This window comes from Rhododendron vialii, chromosome 11a (genome assembly GCF_030253575.1).
Source record: "Rhododendron vialii isolate Sample 1 chromosome 11a, ASM3025357v1".
NCBI lineage: Eukaryota > Viridiplantae > Streptophyta > Magnoliopsida > Ericales > Ericaceae > Rhododendron > Rhododendron vialii.
This window is the reverse complement of record NC_080567.1, coordinates 27392238-27411211: the sequence shown is the minus strand read 5'-3', so window position 1 is coordinate 27411211 and position 18974 is coordinate 27392238. Positions and strand designations below refer to the sequence as shown.

At 39.2% G+C, this 18974-nt stretch overlaps 1 protein-coding gene across 1 annotated transcript; it reads left to right on the top strand.

Moving 5' to 3' along the window:
- Positions 1 to 1423: 1423 nt before the first annotated feature.
- LOC131308701 (pleiotropic drug resistance protein 3-like) lies at positions 1424 to 16741 on the top strand. Its single transcript, XM_058335693.1, has 24 exons — positions 1424 to 1806; positions 2407 to 2530; positions 4428 to 4513; positions 5821 to 5905; positions 6528 to 6687; positions 6788 to 6864; positions 7897 to 7950; positions 8051 to 8141; positions 8298 to 8599; positions 9019 to 9294; positions 9434 to 9747; positions 9975 to 10135; positions 10217 to 10320; positions 12162 to 12315; positions 12400 to 12531; positions 12668 to 12738; positions 12853 to 13158; positions 13257 to 13547; positions 13972 to 14055; positions 14182 to 14315; positions 14942 to 15166; positions 15349 to 15520; positions 15703 to 15957; positions 16368 to 16741. Exons 1-24 carry the CDS (start codon positions 1427 to 1429, stop codon positions 16632 to 16634), a joined length of 4305 nt encoding a protein of 1434 aa, XP_058191676.1. The 5' UTR covers positions 1424 to 1426; the 3' UTR covers positions 16635 to 16741.
- Positions 16742 to 18974: the final 2233 nt, after the last annotated feature.

Genomic DNA, 18974 nt, shown 5'->3' with positions numbered 1-18974 from the left:
GGAGAAGAGACCAATTGCTGGAGATGGGAGTGAGAGTTTTTTTTTTTTTTTTTATCATCAAAAGGGTGGGAGAGGGCGACCAACGTAGCAACTCCTCCCTGGGCGTAACCATAGGGGCTCCCAACCCGCCGTGGAATGTCCGGTTCGAGCCATAGCTACCGTCTAGGAAGACGGGCCGTCACCACGGTACCACCTGGTGCACAGCGGCGAGAAATCCCCCTCTTCGGTCCAACTACAGGGTTCGAATCAAAGCCTATTAATGGCACCACCAGATACATGTACACATGTGCCTCCCGGGGCTCGAACCTACGTAGTTGTTAAAGAGAGGTGGTGACTCCCACCAACACAAGTGTATTTGGATGGATTCACACCCCTTTCTTTTCTTATCCCACTGTTAAGGAAAACCACTCCCTTTTTTTTCTCCTTTCTCACCTGGGCAGCCAAAGGGGCTGTAAAAGAGGAAACCAACCCCAGTGGCCAAGTCAAGAGATCTCCTCAGTCACATGCATTCACGACTTCAATCAAGCCGTCGACAACACCACCATTAATGGAAATCAAACTCTATTACTCCTTACTTTAGGTTTTGAGGAGGTTTTTGGTAATGAGTGGAGGGAGATAAAGAACGAGATTAATAATAATTGGAGAGAAATTTATCAGGATCGCGCGCGGAGGGATGGTTGAGTTCAAAGCGAACACTGTTAGCTGTGCATTTCCTTCCGGAAATATCGAAGGCACGACGACCTGTTGAATTCCGCTCACAAATTTTGTGTCTGCAAAAACTTCAACCAACTAGTAATGGACCAACAACATCAAATCCCCACAAAACTCTAGCCAGAATTGGTTTTTCGGGAAAACAATGGCTGGCCAATGCAATTAAGGTTGAGTCCACAACCTGGTTGATCATCTGAATCTTGGTCCGCGTCACCATTGATTTCCCAGTAGAATTCGTGACGGATTAAGCAACTCAGCCCCTTTCCGCTAATTAAAGATGATGTATTATAAGAGAATGACATATCTCGTAAAGCGAGAAATAAGTACTTAACAAATTACAACCTTAGCCGAACGGGGCTTAATACTATATCAAAAAGTCATCCATATGTATATCATATAGGAAATTTAGGTACAATATTTACAATCTTAGAACCTACAGGGAACCAAGCGTGCAAACCATTGCTTTCCTTCATTGTCACTTTAATATTCTTGTCATCCAACTATTATAGTCAAAGTTCAAACACCTTTTTATGGTGGGCGTTGCAAATAATACTAATTTAGATGGCCTGCATATTTAAAGATAGAATGGGGGAGTAGATCAAGGGAACTTGAAGGATTATATATTTGTGTATATATATAAGCGAACAAGGAATATTACATATATATACACTTTTACATCTTTATATAAAGTTTGAGTGCCTACCCATTGTGTAGTATGGCTCAATTGGTTGGAAATGATGAGATAGAGCCACAAACAATTGAGCTGGCTGAGATAGAAGAAAGTTTGAGATCATCTTTCCGGTGCCAGACCTCTAGCTCCACTAATAACTCAGGGTTGTCTTCTGGAAAGGATACTGTTGATGATGAATGTGCCTCACAGTGGGCTGAAATAGATAGACTGCCTACATTTGAGAGGTTGAGATCATCTTTGTTCGATGAAAATAACGGAAACAAAGTTGGTATTCATGGGAAAAGGGTAATAGACGTTACCAAGCTTGGTGCGCCAGAACGACACATGTTTGTTGAAAAACTCATCAAACATGTTGAGGATGACAACCTTCGGTTGCTACAGAAAATGAGAAGAAGGATCGATAAGTAAGTCCTTTTTTCGTGATGTACTGATACACTCATGCATGTAGTCATGGACTTGATATGAGGGTGCACATATTTATCGTGACACCTCAGTAAAATATGAATACATCAGCTGTAAGGGAGCCACAAAGCCCCATGGAACTTCTCTGTTAAGCATGCTAGTCGTGCAACAACGCAAGGATGGGCGACCTACTGGAAAGTCCATGGGGTTGGGCGGCCAAAGTGGAAAATATTGTACAGGACGGGAGCGGCCATTATAGACTTGGCTCAAACGCATCTAGAAGTAGATATATGGATAAAAAATCTTTGAATGCACATCACCTGTATATACTTTGTTTCATTGTCTACTTTCTCACATCTTTATACAATTCAGTAGAGTTGATGTTCCAAGTTCTCTTTGTCAAGCGACGAAGGCCATAAATTTTCACCTTGTTACAATGGAATAACGCTACTCATTTTCCTTTCAAAAAAATTTCAACCCATATCTGTGCTCTAGGTTCTTCATTTTCATCTCTAATACGGAGTAGTCTATATAGACATACAGTTCATGATTGCCTTTTGAAGGATTTGCTAATTGGTTGCTACTTTATTGGAGTCTGGCAGAGTTGGTGTAGAATTGCCGACAGTTGTAGTGAGATATAAGAATTTGCGAGTGGAAGCAGAGTGTGAGGTGGTTCGGGGCAAGCCACTTCCAACTTTATGGAATTCACTCAAAAGACATCTTCTTGTAAGTATCTACTTTCTTCAAGAGAAAGTTAAAAGTTACCATTGAAATTAAAGTGTATGCATTTGGGTGGTTTTATCAACTTGCAAGACATCTATGTCAGTGTTTGGTATTTATAGGTATGCATTTAGTTTATACGAGTTGACTCTGGACCAAATCAACAATACTTTGCATGCCATTTAAAATTCAGTCCAACCCGTCTAAATTAAATTATGAGGGCTAAGATTTTCTTTTATCAAATTTGGACAGTTTCTTATTTCACCCAAATTTGTCATACTCATTGACAGACCAAGTGTGATTTCTAAAAGGGGCTCACAATTAGGTTGCCATATGCTAGAGTGATTAGCCGCTTAAGCCCAGTTTAGGCTGTTATGGGGTTCACAATGCATACTCAAATGTTTATGGGTGTACAAACAACCAATATACCCAAAAATAATCCATCTCTTGTCAGGACTTGTTTTTTTGTTTTGTTTTTTTGCTCAGCAAAAGAGTGAATATTATAAAACTCGACAAGGGTACATCGAGGGGGGAGAGACCATGCTAGTAATGGAAAAGCCACACCAAATATAGAAGAAAAAAAATCCAATGAAACATTGGTTTAGCAGATAGAAAAAGTGAAGTACTTGAGGCAGAAGCACAAAGTTGCCACTGCTAGGATAAAGGAACAACAGAAACAGAACCCTTAGCAACCTCAGCAAACGAATTCCATCAAGACTCCTCGTGAAATCTGCAATGGTATAGATCTTGATATCCACCTTGGCTTTAATCCAAATGGCCACCCTTGTCTTGACTAGGTCTCCCAATTCAGAAGCATAGGTAGCCTTTCTTCTAAAAGTCATTTTGATTCCTTGCAATCCATATTGACCAAAGAATTGCAAAGAAACAAACTTCCCAGCATTTCTTCTCCAGGTTTTTAGAAGAGTTAGAGAACCACCATTCCATGAGGTCCATCGAGTTGGGAGGGCATACCCAAGTGATATTCCACCACCTCAATATATCAGAGTTCAGACATATCCACCATGAGAATCTGCAATGCAAGAATTAATGCAATGATATTCCTGCTTATCAAGATAGATCTAGTAGGAACTCTGCCCTGAACTGCCCATCCAACAGAAAATTTCTATTTTAGCGGCACCTAAGTTTTTCCAAATAGATGCTAACCTTCTGTCTTCAGCGAAGGTTTGTTCCTCCCATCTGTCATATGCAGACTTGACAGTAAATGTGTTGTTCTTGTTCCACTGCCATGTGGCAAATCAGCTCTAAATGTCTAAAACCACCTCATGTAACCTCTGGTTTAGCTCCCTTAGCAAATCCTCCTCCCAAACAAACAAGTTTCTTCTAAATCTCGAGTTCCATCCCACTTGTTGGTCACTCCCCAGCATGTCAGATACCAGTGCCTGTTTCTGAGTAGAGATTAGGTACAGTCTCGGAATTCCATCTTCAAAGGGGTTCTCCCCCAGCCAATTGTGGTCCCAGAAGCTAATAAGTTTCCTGAATTTAACTTGAACTTGAATCCTCCTTGAATGGTCTGTCACATGCTTAAGTTTTGTGCACCAATGCTGCAAATGTCTGTCCATGCATTGGAAGCTTATCCAACTATATATAGGTACATGTGGTAGCCAGCACTTATTCCCCAACGGATATTTTTTTGGCACCTGCTTCACCCAAAGAGACCCCTTTTCCTTACTGAATTTGAATCTCCACCACCATTTTGCTTGTAGTGAGTAGTTATGCTCCATCAATTTAAGTAGATCCACCTTATTATTTTGTTGAAAAACAAGTAAAATAAATCCACATTTGGGAAAATTATGTTCAGAAGAAACATCAAGTTAAGTAGATCCACCTTTAGTCCGTGTATGTAAATGCCTACATTGATTAATTTATGCTTTTCTCTTCACAGGACTGCACCAAGTTACTTGGTTTGAAGTCACAAGAGGCCAAGATAAACATCATTGATGATTTCAATGGTATCATTAAGCCTAGGAGGTGCGAATAATTTGAAAATCAATCTACGTTTATTTATCTGAAGTTGATTTGCCAGATTTGAAGTAATGCCATGTGTTAGTAGAAGTTTAAGCTTGCATGCACTGCTGGCTCTGGGCTAAGGCCCAAGAGGCGTGGGCCTTGAACCCCCAAAAATGTCAAAAAAATAGGGCTCCCACTTATTTTTATGACCTAGCATATATGTGTTGTTTTAGGGCCCAATTTTAAATCCAAAAAGACATTTTACACTTAAGGCCCAATGGCCCGGGAAAATGGAACACAGAACGCAGGAAAAAACAAAACAAAAAAAAAAACAAAAAGGAGGAATAAAAGGTCTCGGATTGGCAAAAATCGCTTGGGCCCTTCAAAATTATTCGGTGTGGTGGGTGCATGGATGCATATTTTTTTTCTCCTTAAACACTACTACTCCGGTACTTCCCATTACAAACAAATACTATATCGGAATTAAAATTATTCAATGTGATCAACTTTTTATTTGATTTTCGTTTACAATTATTAAGGCCTCACTTTTGAAGATCGTCTTAGGCCTTCAAAATCTCAGAGCCGGCCCTGCTTGCATGTGGTATGTTTTGTGTGTGGGGGGTGGTGAGAAACAAAGAGAGAGTTGAAGGACTCATGAGGGGTTCCAAGCCAGAGGGCTTGGAGCTGCATTTTTCGGTGGATTGGTGGTTGAAGAGTTAGTGGTTGAGTTGGGTTTAGCTTTTGTATAAGTATCTTTGAGTGTTAGCTTTGGAAATTTGAGGGAGTTCATATTCATCAGAGAGAGAGAGCTGTGTGTGTGTGTGTGTGAAAAGAGAAAGCGAGGCGTGAGCCGTGAATTTGAGTGCGAGCTTTGAAGTTGTAATCTTGTAGCTGTGAATTTGTATCCGAATAAATGTGGGAGCAAGTGTTTGAGTGTATATCTCTCTGTTTGCGTGTCCATTGCCAAGAACTCCCACCAACAGTGCTTCTATCAATTTGAAGTCTTTAATTTTGCCAAGTAGAAACAACTCAATCTACACATTCTCTTAAATTTAGTTGCAGTGGTTTGTGTTTGCCGAAGTGGCCCCTTCCTTTCCTTTCAGCATTTGGAGGTTGGACTAGTTAACGTTTATCAGCATATTTCTTCTATACGTTTAATAAAATTACACTCTTGTAATTAAAGACAAGTTTCCTTTGTTATGCATTTTGATGAAAGGGACCCGTGAACATTTCATAAGCATAAGAAGTAAATCCTTTTCATCATTTTTTCCATAAAAATTATTGTATTCTTTTCAATTTACCTAAGTACACGCCTATTATTGCTGCAGGATGACTTTGCTGCTTGGTCCACCAGGCTGTGGGAAAACTACTTTATTGAAAGCACTTTCAGGAAATCTAGACAAGTCTCTCAAGGTACCCTATTTTTCATCTTCCGAACAGTTAGAATTGGTAGTGAACATGGAAAGATAACATCCTACGACGTAATTAAAACTGCAAATTTGCAGATTTACAAAATGGGTAAAGCTTACAGGGCCTCCTGCTTTACTTTACGAACATAAGTTTTTGTGGTTCTAATTAGGGTACACAACTCCACTATAATGCACACAACTTATTGTGACATTCTTTACGGAAAACTTGGATTCTACTGGTGTCGTGTCTAGCATATGCTTCTACGAACCAAGCAATTACTAGTGATCCAACTCTTCTTTTGTCTGGGTTGCACTGGGATTATGGAATAGCTTTTTAACTTTTAATTGATAAAAAATGCATGAATGCAATAAACGCCCTCCTAAATTTCTAGTGCTGAAAATGGATGGTAAATTGGATTTACAATGTTCTAATCTTCCTGCGAATTCCATTGATTAATATAAGAAACTCCATATTGCCACTCTCCTGGAATTGATTACTTTGCTCATTGTATGAAGTGTGTAAGGCTAAAATTTGATGTTGCTCCATCGATTGAGCTATAATTTGATAGTTTTCAAGAGCTTCTTTCAAACACTTTTTTTCGTTTGTTCATTCTTTCTTGCAACAGGTTGCAGGGGAAGTTTCTTACAATGGACAGCAACTGGAAGAGATAATTCCCCAGAAAACTTCTGCTTATATAAGCCAAAATGACCTACATATTCCTAAAATGACTGTTAGGGAAACACTTGATTTTTCAGCTCGCTGTCAGGGGGTTGGAACCCGAGCAGGTATGGTCCCTTTGAGCAATCAAAGAATTATTCTCATTTTTTATCCTCGTAAGTTGATGTTTATAATGGGAGTTAAAAGAACATTTTAATACCTGCCCAGAGATAATGTTTGAAGTCATCAGAAGGGAGAAACAAGCACGAATTGTTCCAGATCCAGATATTGATACTTTCATGAAGGTGGTGTTCTATCTTTGATCTTCTCTTTCCCCGTGTTTCTGGAGTTGTCATTATTCTTTTATACTGGGTTTTGTTGGTCATATAGGAATACAAACATGCGTTGTTCGTGAAATAGATATATCTCAAATGTTGATTCTATTATTCCTCGCAAGATGCTTGAAACAACTTGCACTCAAATTTCCAGCTTCAATGATGGAGTATCGGCTTCCCCAGGGGGAAAATAAATGGTTCATACGGATTTGCAAGCTTAATCTTCTGCAAAAGAGTTGTAAGCCAGTATAATCAAACACAAGAAGTAGAACTGCAACAACAGGGCAAGGCCATTAACTAAATTCTGTTAGATTTATGAGTGGAGCTTCTTCTTTTTTTGGTAATCAAATTCATTTCACCATAAACAGCAAGCTACAAGAACACTGGGGCAATCACCTGACCAAGCAAAAACATGAAGAGCAAAGCTGAATGCCTAGCTAGAACAACAAACAAGGAAAAAGAAAAACTATACACAATTGTTCAATCTAAAAATTCTAGAGTCAAGGAGCCACTCATCGCAAAGCTGCCTATTCACATTGAATTTCGCAGAAGTCCAGGAGCTCAGTTTAAATATGAAACAAGACTAAGGAGAATGATAGTAGTTGCGAATGAAAGTGGGAGATGATCATATTTCTGTCTTAGACTCCTAGTTTGTCCCTAACTAGGATGAGCTATTTGATGGAAAACTTGCTTAATTGATGCAAGTCAAAAATGTTTCACCTAGAGTGATCCTGGCACCAGATCTATTCTCTTTCATTTGATGAATGATGGTACGATTTGATAGCTCAATTTGCATTCCTGTTGTGAATCTGTTTGGTTATGGTACTCTAAGCTTCCAGTTGAGGACTAAGGGCATCTCAAAATTATAACTATTAAGAAGTGTATAAGACTGTAACTGATATATCATTCATGCCATAAGTTTTGATTGTTAATTAATTTCTCATATTCCTAATTTAGTTGATATAGCTTCTCTAAGATGACGTCTATGTTTCCTTTTACCAGGCAATTTCCATTGAAGGACAAAAGACTACCATCCAGACTGACTACATTTTGAAAGTAAGTCATTCAACAGAGTTGGAATTGATCTTCTTTTATGTTGTTGGTCGAAAATTGTTTACCTAGTGACGACTTTCTCATCGTTTCCATGATTACTCAGATTTTAGGACTCAATATATGTGCTGAGACACTGGTTGGAGATGCCATGAGAAGAGGTGTCTCAGGTGGTCAAAATAAAAGATTGACTACAGGTAGTCTTCCCTTTCTTGTCTGATATGAATTATGTGGAGTTTGAATGCTTGAATTTGACACTTTTTAGTAGAAAGTTCAACTTATTCTAGTCCACCCACCAACTCAAAACCCTAAACAATTAACCCTAAAGAAAAATGTGCATTGGTATTTTGCAGGCGAGATTATTATAGGTCCTACCAGAGCATTATTTATGGATGAGATATCAAATGGCCTAGATAGTTCCACTGCATATCAAGTTATTGCTTGTCTGCAACAGTTAGCGCATGTCACAGATGCTACTATACTCGTCGCACTTCTTCAACCAGCACCTGAAATATTTGATCTCTTTGATGACATTATCTTGATGGCAGAAGGGAAGATTGTGTATCATGGACCCCGTAGTCACGTTGTAGAATATTTTGAGGATTGTGGGTTTAGATGTCCTGAAAGAAAAGGGGTAGCTGACTTCCTCCAAGAGGTGAGTTCATATTTGTTTTTGAAACACTTATACAAGTACGACATAAGGTACTTACAGCACCATCAACCAAAAGTTCAAAACCCCATTCATGTTAATTCAAAACACCTTTACAAGTACGACATTAGGATTGAAGGAAAATAAAAAAAATATTTAAAAAGATGATAGGCCTACCATACCTTCGGTACCCGAGGCGTATAGATGTCGTACTTTAAAATGTATAGTCTATGTATTTGTCATACAGGGTACGTGTGTTGACATAGTGGGGCAGTACCCAAATCACACCAATACATGGTACTTGTATGACAGCATTTGTGGAGTATCGTGCTTCGCTGCCCTTGGCTAATATGGAATCATGGAAGTCTTCTTTCAGCTCTTATATTTTCGAGAACTGTACGATATACTGTTTGACTACATTGCAGGTTATCTCAAGAAAAGATCAAGCACAGTACTGGCACCAAGCTGAACAGTGTTATAGTTACATCTCTGTTGATATGTTATCCAAGAAATTTAAGGAATCTACTCATGGGAAGAAGCTAGATGATGAGCTATCACTGTCATTTATGGAGTTCCATAAGAATGAAAGTTGTTTTGGCATGTATTCACTATCTAAATGGGTACTATTTAGAGCTTGCATGTCAAGGGAATGGCTACTCATGAGGAGAAATACTTTTGTTTATGTATTCAAGTCAATTCAGGTTATTATCAATGCCTTCGCAATTCTTTTATCCTCACTTTTTTCCTCTCTTTTTAATGTTTAAACGTTCATGCATTCGTGTGTTAAATTGTTAATCTTTGTTTCATAAGGCCTCGTATAACATACCTAATTCTTTGCAGCTTGTTATCACAGCATCTATCACAATGACCATGTTCTTGAGAAGTGGGGCTGGTAGTAATGTCACTAATGCAAACCGTTACTTGGGTGCTTCATTCTTTTCTATCTTCGCACTTTTTTTCGATGGAAAAGCAGAGTTGTCCATGACTGTTGCAAGACTTCCTATTTTCTTCAAGCAAAGAGACTTGTACTTCTATCCAGCCTGGTCATACGCAATCTCATCTACCATTCTCAAGGTTCCTCTTTCACTGTGGTCAGCTCTAATTTGGACTTCTTTGACTTACTATGGCATAGGATACAGTCCTGAGCCAGCGAGGTTAGTGTCACTGAGGAAGGCTTTTGTCTTATACATATATTTTGGTTTCTTCATACGAGTTCTTAATTTTAGCAAGTTATCTAAATATATATTTATACCAACTTTTACTCATTGTGTTTAATCTGTTTCATTTAAACCACCCTTCACTGGATACACACACTCGCGAACACCTTGTTACAATTAGAACTGATTTGGAACTAATTTATACCATTGCCTTGGTATCTTAGGTTCTTTGGACAGTTCATGCTACTTTTTTCTGTGCACTTTGCTGCAACATCCCTGTTTCGTTTCTTGGGATCAGTCTCCCGCACCATGGTTGCTGCTATAACAAGTACCAGTTTCGCACAACTATTTCTCTTTTTATTCGCCGGCTTTATTATCCCAGAAAGTAAGGTTTCAATAACTCTGTCAAATTAGAGTTTTGGACAGTTATTTAGCAAAATAATGTAAGCCTTCTTGTTGCTTGCAGCCTCTATGCCACCTTGGTTGAAGTGGGGTTTGTGGGTTTCCCCCTTGACATATGGTGAAGTAGGCCTTTCTGTAAATGAATTCCTTGCTCCAAGATGGCAAACCGTAAGCATCTAGATATTTGCAAACTTTCTTGCTTCCTCCAATTAACAAATTTTTCAAGCCATATTTTTATGGCGTTGAAGTTTAGTGATTTCATGGTTATACAATGGCCCACTCACTGTTTCAAAACAATGCCACTTTGACAATGCTAGTCATTTATTTCAGTTACCACGATCAGCAACTTTAAAATAGCCTCAACAAGATGCCTCAGCTTATTGGATATGCAACACCCGTCAAAGAACACTAACATTTCTTTACTGTACCATCTTAATCATTATTTTGCGTTTTCATGTATTTTTGCATATACACTAGCGGGGAATCCAACAATGGGGAATGAAATGCTTGGAAACCGTGGACTCCACTTCTTTTGCTCGGCAACGAAAATATTTCCATCGAGAGAAAGGAATCAAAACTAGGATATAGATGCCAACAATGTTGGCACCAAAGTCCTAGCTAAGCCAATGCCATCGAAAGCAAAACGCTAAGTACATCCAACAAGGTATTAGATGAACAAACCAAAAGAACCAAAACACAAATACACCAGAACTCTAATTAAAGTTAGAACATGACTGCTTCAAATACAACCAACAAGGTTAGATGAACATACCAAAACAACCAGAAAACAAATAAACCAGAACTCTACTTAACTATGAACTTGACAGCTCAAATCCCCTCAAGGCATCTCTTAAAGTCGACCACAGCATACTCTGTGCTGTTGAATCTTGCTTTGACCTAGATTGCCACTCGAGTCTTGATCAAATCCCCCACTTCACCCCATTCCAGAGTAACATTATTGAACACCAAATCATTCTGCACTTTCCATAATGACCATATGGCCACGCATAAACATATACTTTACACGAATTGGAAGGACAAACGCAGTTTATCTTCCACCATTCAAATACATAACCAAACTTTCCATGGGAAGAAATAGCTGAAGAAGAAGGTGTTGGGACCTTTCAGCTTCCAAAGAACAAACAGGGCACAGATCTGCCCCATTGCATCACTGACTGAGATGCTCATCCTTAAGCTCAGACCTTGTCGCAGTTTTATTTCCAATGATAACCAGAAGAAAACTTCTACCTTAGAAGGAAACAAGCTCTTCCACACACATCATCAGGTTGAAGATCTTCTCCTCCCACAATGAGTATGCTGATTTTCCAGAGAACATCTGATCAGAACTACCAGTCCATATCAGAGTATCATCTCTTTGTATTAGCTGAACATCCATTAATCTTTGCCGTAATAACCTAAATCTTTCTTGTTCCTGAACAAACAAAGATCTTTGGAACTGAAAGTTCCACCCACTACCAAAATTTCCAGTTACCCAACTCCTCCTTGAAAATGGTCTCAATATACCTGACTGCTGCAACTTCTATTAATGCTCGATCTTCCACCACATTTGACATTCCCATCAACTTTGACAGATCCAAATGGTCTCACCCCATCTGATCCTGTCTACTCTTGATTTCTGCATCCACAGAGTTTCTACCCGTCTCAATATTCTCTGAAGTTCAGCTTTGGCTTCACCTCTCAGTCTCTTTTCTTCGACATTCAGTTGTCTCTCCTCAGCCAAAACATCCAGCTGATCAGTGCAACTTTTCCTCAGTGGTTGTGAGTTCAACATTTACATTTCCAACATGGAATATCGTTTATGACTGGCTTTGATCTTTATATAAGCACGGGAAATATGAAGAAAAATTCCGGTTTGCTCTGAATAAATGTAGAGAAGACAGTTTGTGAATGCATTTACATCTACAATTTTTCCTCAATGATTGTGAGTTTGACATTAACATTTGGTACATCAGTTTATTCATCTTTTCTTTTCTATTTTTTCTATGTAGAAACTGGCGGGAAATACAACAATAGGGAATGAAACACTTGAAAATCGTGGACTCCGCTTTAGTGGATACTTCTTCTGGATATCACTTGGTGCCTTACTTGGGTTTGCAATACTTTTCAATATTGGGTTTACCCTGGCATTAACCTTTTTAAACCGTAAGTTCATCTATCGAATACATAAAGTCACAAAAAGAATATCATAGTGATATATGCTTGTTCTATTTCAAAATGAAAATGCAGCGCCTCGGTCTCGGGCCATTATTTCCTATGAAAAGTTCACTCAAATACACGGAAGTGAAGATTCCCCCAATGGTGCCGAAAATGAACCAAAGTTGAAAAGCTTTCAGAAGATTACATCAAAACCTCATAAAGGTCCTGTTTTATATTTTTCACCCTTCTCTTCTATTGTGTTTGGACTGTTGCTTCAAAAGACCCACTTTCTCTGCTAATCTTCTTTTAATTTCATTCCTACCGCAACTAACAGTGATACATACACTCATTTTCACAGATCGAGTGGCTTTACCTTTTGAGCCCCTAACTTTATCATTTCAAGATGTGCAATACTATGTTGGACCATTGGTAATCATATGAACAAATCTGTTAGGAACCTTTGGTGACTATTTGATATCTTGATTTATCAAATGATCTTACATTGGGCGATTTTGTCATTTTGTTTCATCTGGTTTCATTCAGAAAAAACTCCAACTTCTTTGTGATATTGCTGGTGCATTAAGGCCTGGTGTTCTTACTGCATTGATGGGCGTCACTGGAGCGGGTAAAACAACTCTTCTGGATGTTCTTGCCGGAAGGAAAACTACTGGTACCATTGAAGGTGGTATTAGAATTGGAGGGCACCCTATGGTTCAAGACACTTTTGCTAGGATTTCGGGTTACTGTGAGCAAACAGACATACATTCCCCACAAATTACCATAGAAGAATCATTGGTTTATTCTGCTTGGCTACGTCTGCATCCTGAAATTGATTCACAAACTAAGCTTGTATGCCCGATTTACATTTTATACACAAGTTTAATTTACTCTTATAACTCTTCTAAATTAGTACAACAATATTTCATTTTGATAACGGCTTTTGACAGGAATTTGTGAGAGAAGTCCTTGAGATCATCGAGCTTGATGAAATAAGGAATTGCTTGGTTGGAATGCCTGGCATTAGTGGTTTATCGACTGAACAACGAAAGAGGCTTACAATAGCGGTGGAGCTTGTTGCTAACCCCTCTATTATCTTCATGGATGAACCAACAACTGGATTGGATGCAAGAGCAGCTGCTATTGTTATGCGAGCCGTGAAGAATGTGGCTGATACTGGAAGAACAATTGTCTGCACTATTCACCAACCAAGTATTGACATATTTGAACCTTTTGATGAGGTAGGAAATCTACCTATAACATCACTTGGAAAATGGCTTGACTTGGATAAGGAACTGGAATTAAGAATTTGATCTTCAAAGTTGTTTGATAAGTTGCAACTAGAAGAACGCTTTAACCCTAAAGGTAAAGAACTGGTTAGAAATTTACTTTCTGAATTGTAAAAATGACTTTCTGTAAACCAATATCGAAGTTAAATGGAGCATGCAAAGACAAGCTTTAGAACCTAGTTTGCCTCTTGATTTTAAGACTCCCAAGTTTTAGTGTTACTTTTGGTGATGTTTTTGTTACTAATATTAGCAATGTGTGACTTAGTATACTTGTTGACCTATCCTCTAACACTTTGATTTTTTGTGTATGATTGAGATTCTATGTGCAATTCAAAATAAATAATTATGTCTAACACCCACTTGAAAACTATTGCAGTTAATTCTACTGAAAACTGGCGGGCGTATTATCTACTCTGGACCACTAGGTCGACATTCAAGCAATGTCATCAAATATTTTGAGGTTGGTTTGCAACAAATATACATAGGCCTTTTAGATGTTGTTCTTGAACTACTTGTACAGGTTATGCTTTTAAAATTAGATGGCTAACTATGATTCATCTCGATTCTGATTGTATCTCTCCAATAGGATATCTCCGGGGTTCCCACCATCAGAAATAATTGCAATCCAGCGACATGGATGTTAGAGGTCACTTCCCCATCAGCAGAAGCCGAACTCGGCATTGATTTTGCCCAAGCTTACAAGAATTCCATCCTGTACATGTGAGTTAAACCGTTGCTACTTCTTTAAGTATTTTTGACTTAGGATGGTCATTATAGACTTGCTTGGTACGGCTGCAATTTACACTCTATCATCTCAGGATATTTAGTGTCTGAAGTTGTTTAGTCATGCGGACACTTTTCCCAGTACACCTCCCAAACTATTTAACTTTTTGTGGTCCTAAAGTGAACTATTTAACTGTTGCCATTCTTGTTGTGATAGATAACTTCGACAATCATTTTTTTTCCTTTCTCCCTATTAGTTTGTTGTGATATCTACTCATGTTAATAAAATCTGTATTCTGTGTATATATATATATATATATATAGAGAGAGAGAGAGAGGGAGTACAAAGTCGAGCACACATTACTTTTTATGAATAGGATATGGCAATCTTCATCTATACAACCTATGACGTACCCACTGACCCTCAGATATTTGCATTAAGGGTGCAGTCATATTTACATGAAGTTAATTTTGAGGATCAACTCACTTTGGTGCAACACTTTATTCATGAAGTCATGAGACCCTATCAAGGAAGGAGGAAATATATTATTGATACAATGTTAATTGTTTTGTAACATCACTCTTCAATTTATGTGACTCATTTCTTATATTTGTGTTCATAGGAACAATAAAGCACTTGTAACTTCTCTAAGTATTCCTCCCGATTCAAAAGAGTTGCATTTTGCAACTCGCTTCGCACAAAATGGTTGGGGACAATTCAAATCTTGCCTATGGAAGCAACACTTGTCTTATTGGAGAAGTCCTTCTTACATCTTGAACCGCTACATGTATTCGCTAATTACATCTCTGCTTTTCGGGATACTATTTTGGGATCAAGGGAGGAAACTGTAAGTACGCTAAATTGAACAAGGGCGTCAATGTATGATAAGTGGTGAACTAGTTATTTCCTGGATGAAGAATCACCATAAGATTGGTTTCCTGATTGTGTTGACATATATAATGACTACATTAAGAGGCTCTACATTATGTTATTCCGCACATTTAACATAGACATCATTTTATCGTACAGAGATAACCAGCAAAATCTTTTTAATGTACTTGGGGCAGCATTCAGTGTTGTATTCTCCTTGGGCATAAATAACTGTAAGTCAATTTTACCATATGTCTCAACGGAACGATCTGTTCTTTATCGGGAAAGGTTTGCAGGAATGTACGGCTCATGGGCTTATGCACTTGCTCAGGTAATCTCTTTATTACCTTAAAGCTTACGTAACTTTGGTCGAACAGTTGCAATGTTTACTGGTGCTTTTAGTACAACTTGAAACCTAAGATCCAAATATATGAGTTCCATCGCTTAAAGGGACAAGTTCTTAGTATTACTAGCACTTCTTACGTATGTAAATATGGTTGTTTAATTTTGTAGGTCACAGTTGAGATTCCCTATATCTTGGCCCAAGCAATTGCCTTTGTGATAATCACTTATCCCATGATTGGGTATTATTGGTCGATTTGTAAGGTTTTATGGTACTTCTACATCGTATTGTGTACATTCATGTACTTCACTTTCCTCGGAATGCTGCTTATTGCAATGACACCGGAGTTTCATATAGCAACAATTTTACAGTCACCGTTATTTTCGACTTGTCTCCTCTTCTCTGGATTTTTTATTCCTCAACCGGTAAGCTACTACCTTTACTTGCCATGGTACACTTCATTGTAGTTCATGTTCAGCTGAACTATGTATTACTAATTGTGAAAAACATTCTTTGGTCAGTTTGGTGCGACGAATTAATGGCAATAATAGAACAATAAAAAATCGATCATGTAGTGTCTTGCTACATTCGCATATTTCACTGGGAGATGATCACGTAAAAGCTGTGAAGTTGCTTGCTCGCGATCTCTCTTTCTTGGAGTGCTCATTTCCAATATATTTTTCGTTGATCAATTCTGTTTCTGAACAGTTAGTTTCCAGTTCCTAGAAGCAATCATGTTTTTGCTCATTTCCAATTAAAAAGCACACTGGCGGTGTTACTTTTTTTCCCCTTTCCAATTTTATTGACCTAGTTGAATTTATAATGCTTCTTGCAGCAAATTCCCAAGTGGTGGATCTGGATGTATTATCTAGCTCCTACATCTTGGACGCTGAAGGGGTTGCTTACTTCACAATATGGAGATATAGAAAAGGAGATTTTGGTGTTTGGTGAAACTAAAACCGTATCAGCCGTTTTGAAAGATTACTTCGGGTATAATTATGATCATTTACCCATGGTGGGCGTTGTTCTCATTACTTATCCCATTGTCTTTGCTTCACTATTTGCTTATTGCATAGGGAAGTTAAACTTTCAGAAGAGATGAACAGTGTGAAACCATAGCGTTTGTGCTTAAAAATGCATGAATACATATTAATCACTCCATGACTTTTATGTTGATATGTTTAATAATAAAGTTTAGTGTTATACTTATCTTATATCTTATATCTTATGTCTTATGTCTTATATCGATCGAGAGAGAGGGGGGTTTTTTTTTTTTTTATCTACAAGAGAAATAAGTTGAAGAGTGAGAGAGTGTAAACTTGGGTGTAAATTCGACGGATCCGGGGGTGCCAATCCGGCTGTGGTGGCCGAGTTTGGACAAAAGGGCCAAAGGGTGAGGCCTTCAAGTCAACATTGGGGGGGTCCACAGGTTGATCGTTCGCTCATGTGGGTCTTGTATGAAACATCCTTTCATCAAGCGCCTTCTGCCGAGAGGGCCGCCGAGCATGTGATGCTCGGCTAGCATGAGGAAGCCAGAGGATGCTGGACTAAACAATCTCTCGAGAGCCACGGCGGGTATGCTGCTTTGGGCGGTTGTCGAGCGCGTTGTGTCCACTAATACAAGGACCAATGATCCTGGAGCATTGCTGCATCGGTCAGGATCGACGTATATTAGAGCTGGTCCGGCGGTTACTGGTGCTAGGCTTTTTCTCTTCAACCGCTCGGCGGGATCTTGCCGAGCCAAGGCTACTTGATTCAGGGCACATCCCAGTGAGAATCTGCCGAGCACTATGGTTCAAACATATGAGCTGGTGCCGAGCCAACCCCTTGCCCCATGACTTGTAGGGGAAGTCAGGTAGAGGTGGGCAAGTAGGAGGGCTAGGTGTCGTGCCAACTAAAGTACTAGCAAGTGGTTGGACATGTAAGAGACATCATCCCACTTGGAAAATGAACGAAGGGCAGAGTTTGTGTCAGGTTCTGGGATAGAGGAAACCAGTCTTGGCACGCTACCTCTGCCCCAATCACCAAGCGCGTGGTGGATACACGTGGATTGAGCGCTAAGTTACCTTGGCCTATAAAAAGAGTACTCCACTTTTAGAAGAAAGTAAGCCTTTCTCTTCTCCCATACACGCATTCAACTCCACTCTTTCCTCTCACCATACTAACTTGCTCGTCAGAGCTTCTTCCCGGAGGGATACCCCCCTTCGGTCTTTCAGGTATTCAGTCCACCGATCAAATCCTCCAAGTCAGCCACATGAACCAGAGCTCCAAGAAGGCCCACCATCTTGAAAGGCGCTTCCTACACTGGCTGTCCATTTCAGCAATGGACGGCTCGGATTTTCATCCAAACAATGGACGGGTAGGATTTGTAAAAGTTCGGATTATATCCAACCATTCATTGTCAATATTGATGGCCTATGTGCGTCCTACAAGGTGCCTTGCAGGGCCTTGCACTATAGGATTTTCCAATCCAAATTGGACAGGGTTATCAGCATGGTGGGAAGTCATTGAAAACCCCATTAACATCCGAATCATATTGGTAGCGAGAGAAGGCAAAAGAAGGAAAACGAAGAGATGGTGTTTGAGAATGCTTGCAATGTGCAAAATCACATCCGCCTCTAATCATTTGAAATTGAAATTTCATACAACTAAAAAGATAAGAATAAGACACTATGAAAAACAACCAAATGGTTTTGCTCATAACCTAGCAAGGTTGGGTCTTAAGTTAGATCGAGGAAAGCAAGTGTTTGATCAAGTCTGTTTACACCCATTTTTTGCCAAAAATCAGAAAATGTATTTATGGGATAAAAAGAGGCCTTGAAAACCAATCTATGGCTTTGAAAAAACTTATAACCAGTTGCCCACGAAATGGGACCAGTTTGGAGGCCATTGATCAAATTAAGTTTTGCAAAGGCTCGGGTCAAATTGAGTTATCACAAGCCCAAGCCCAAGATAGGCCAACGACGTGGGTTAATCCCACTAGGCCCGAGTACTTTATCCAGACCTAGGCCAATTTCTTAAGAAATGATAAAGCCTTCTAAATAGGTCCAAATCAGTTAAAGCCCAAGTTTTCTTTTCAAAATTGGGCTCACAAGGCTTACAAAGAAAATGGAGGCCCTTGATTCACCTTAAATTCAGGCCCAATTGACGAGGGGGCTTGCTTCCTTAAAAAAAGTGACTTTTGGCCTGTTAAATGGCCAAAAAAGGCCTCAAGCTGCTCATAAACAGCTCAAGAGCCTAGAATGTTCTTGCATGACAGATTTGGACAAGCTGCTTACAAGCAGCTCAAGGCCTGAATGGCCACCATCCTTCAGCATGAAGCAAGGCCAAAGATAGGTGGCGTACATGCAGCCCTTGGAGCTGCTAGTGAATGACTCATGCAGACCTAAGCAAACTACTCACAAACAGCTCACCCAGGTTTGGTTAATCCTTTGTTTCTTGA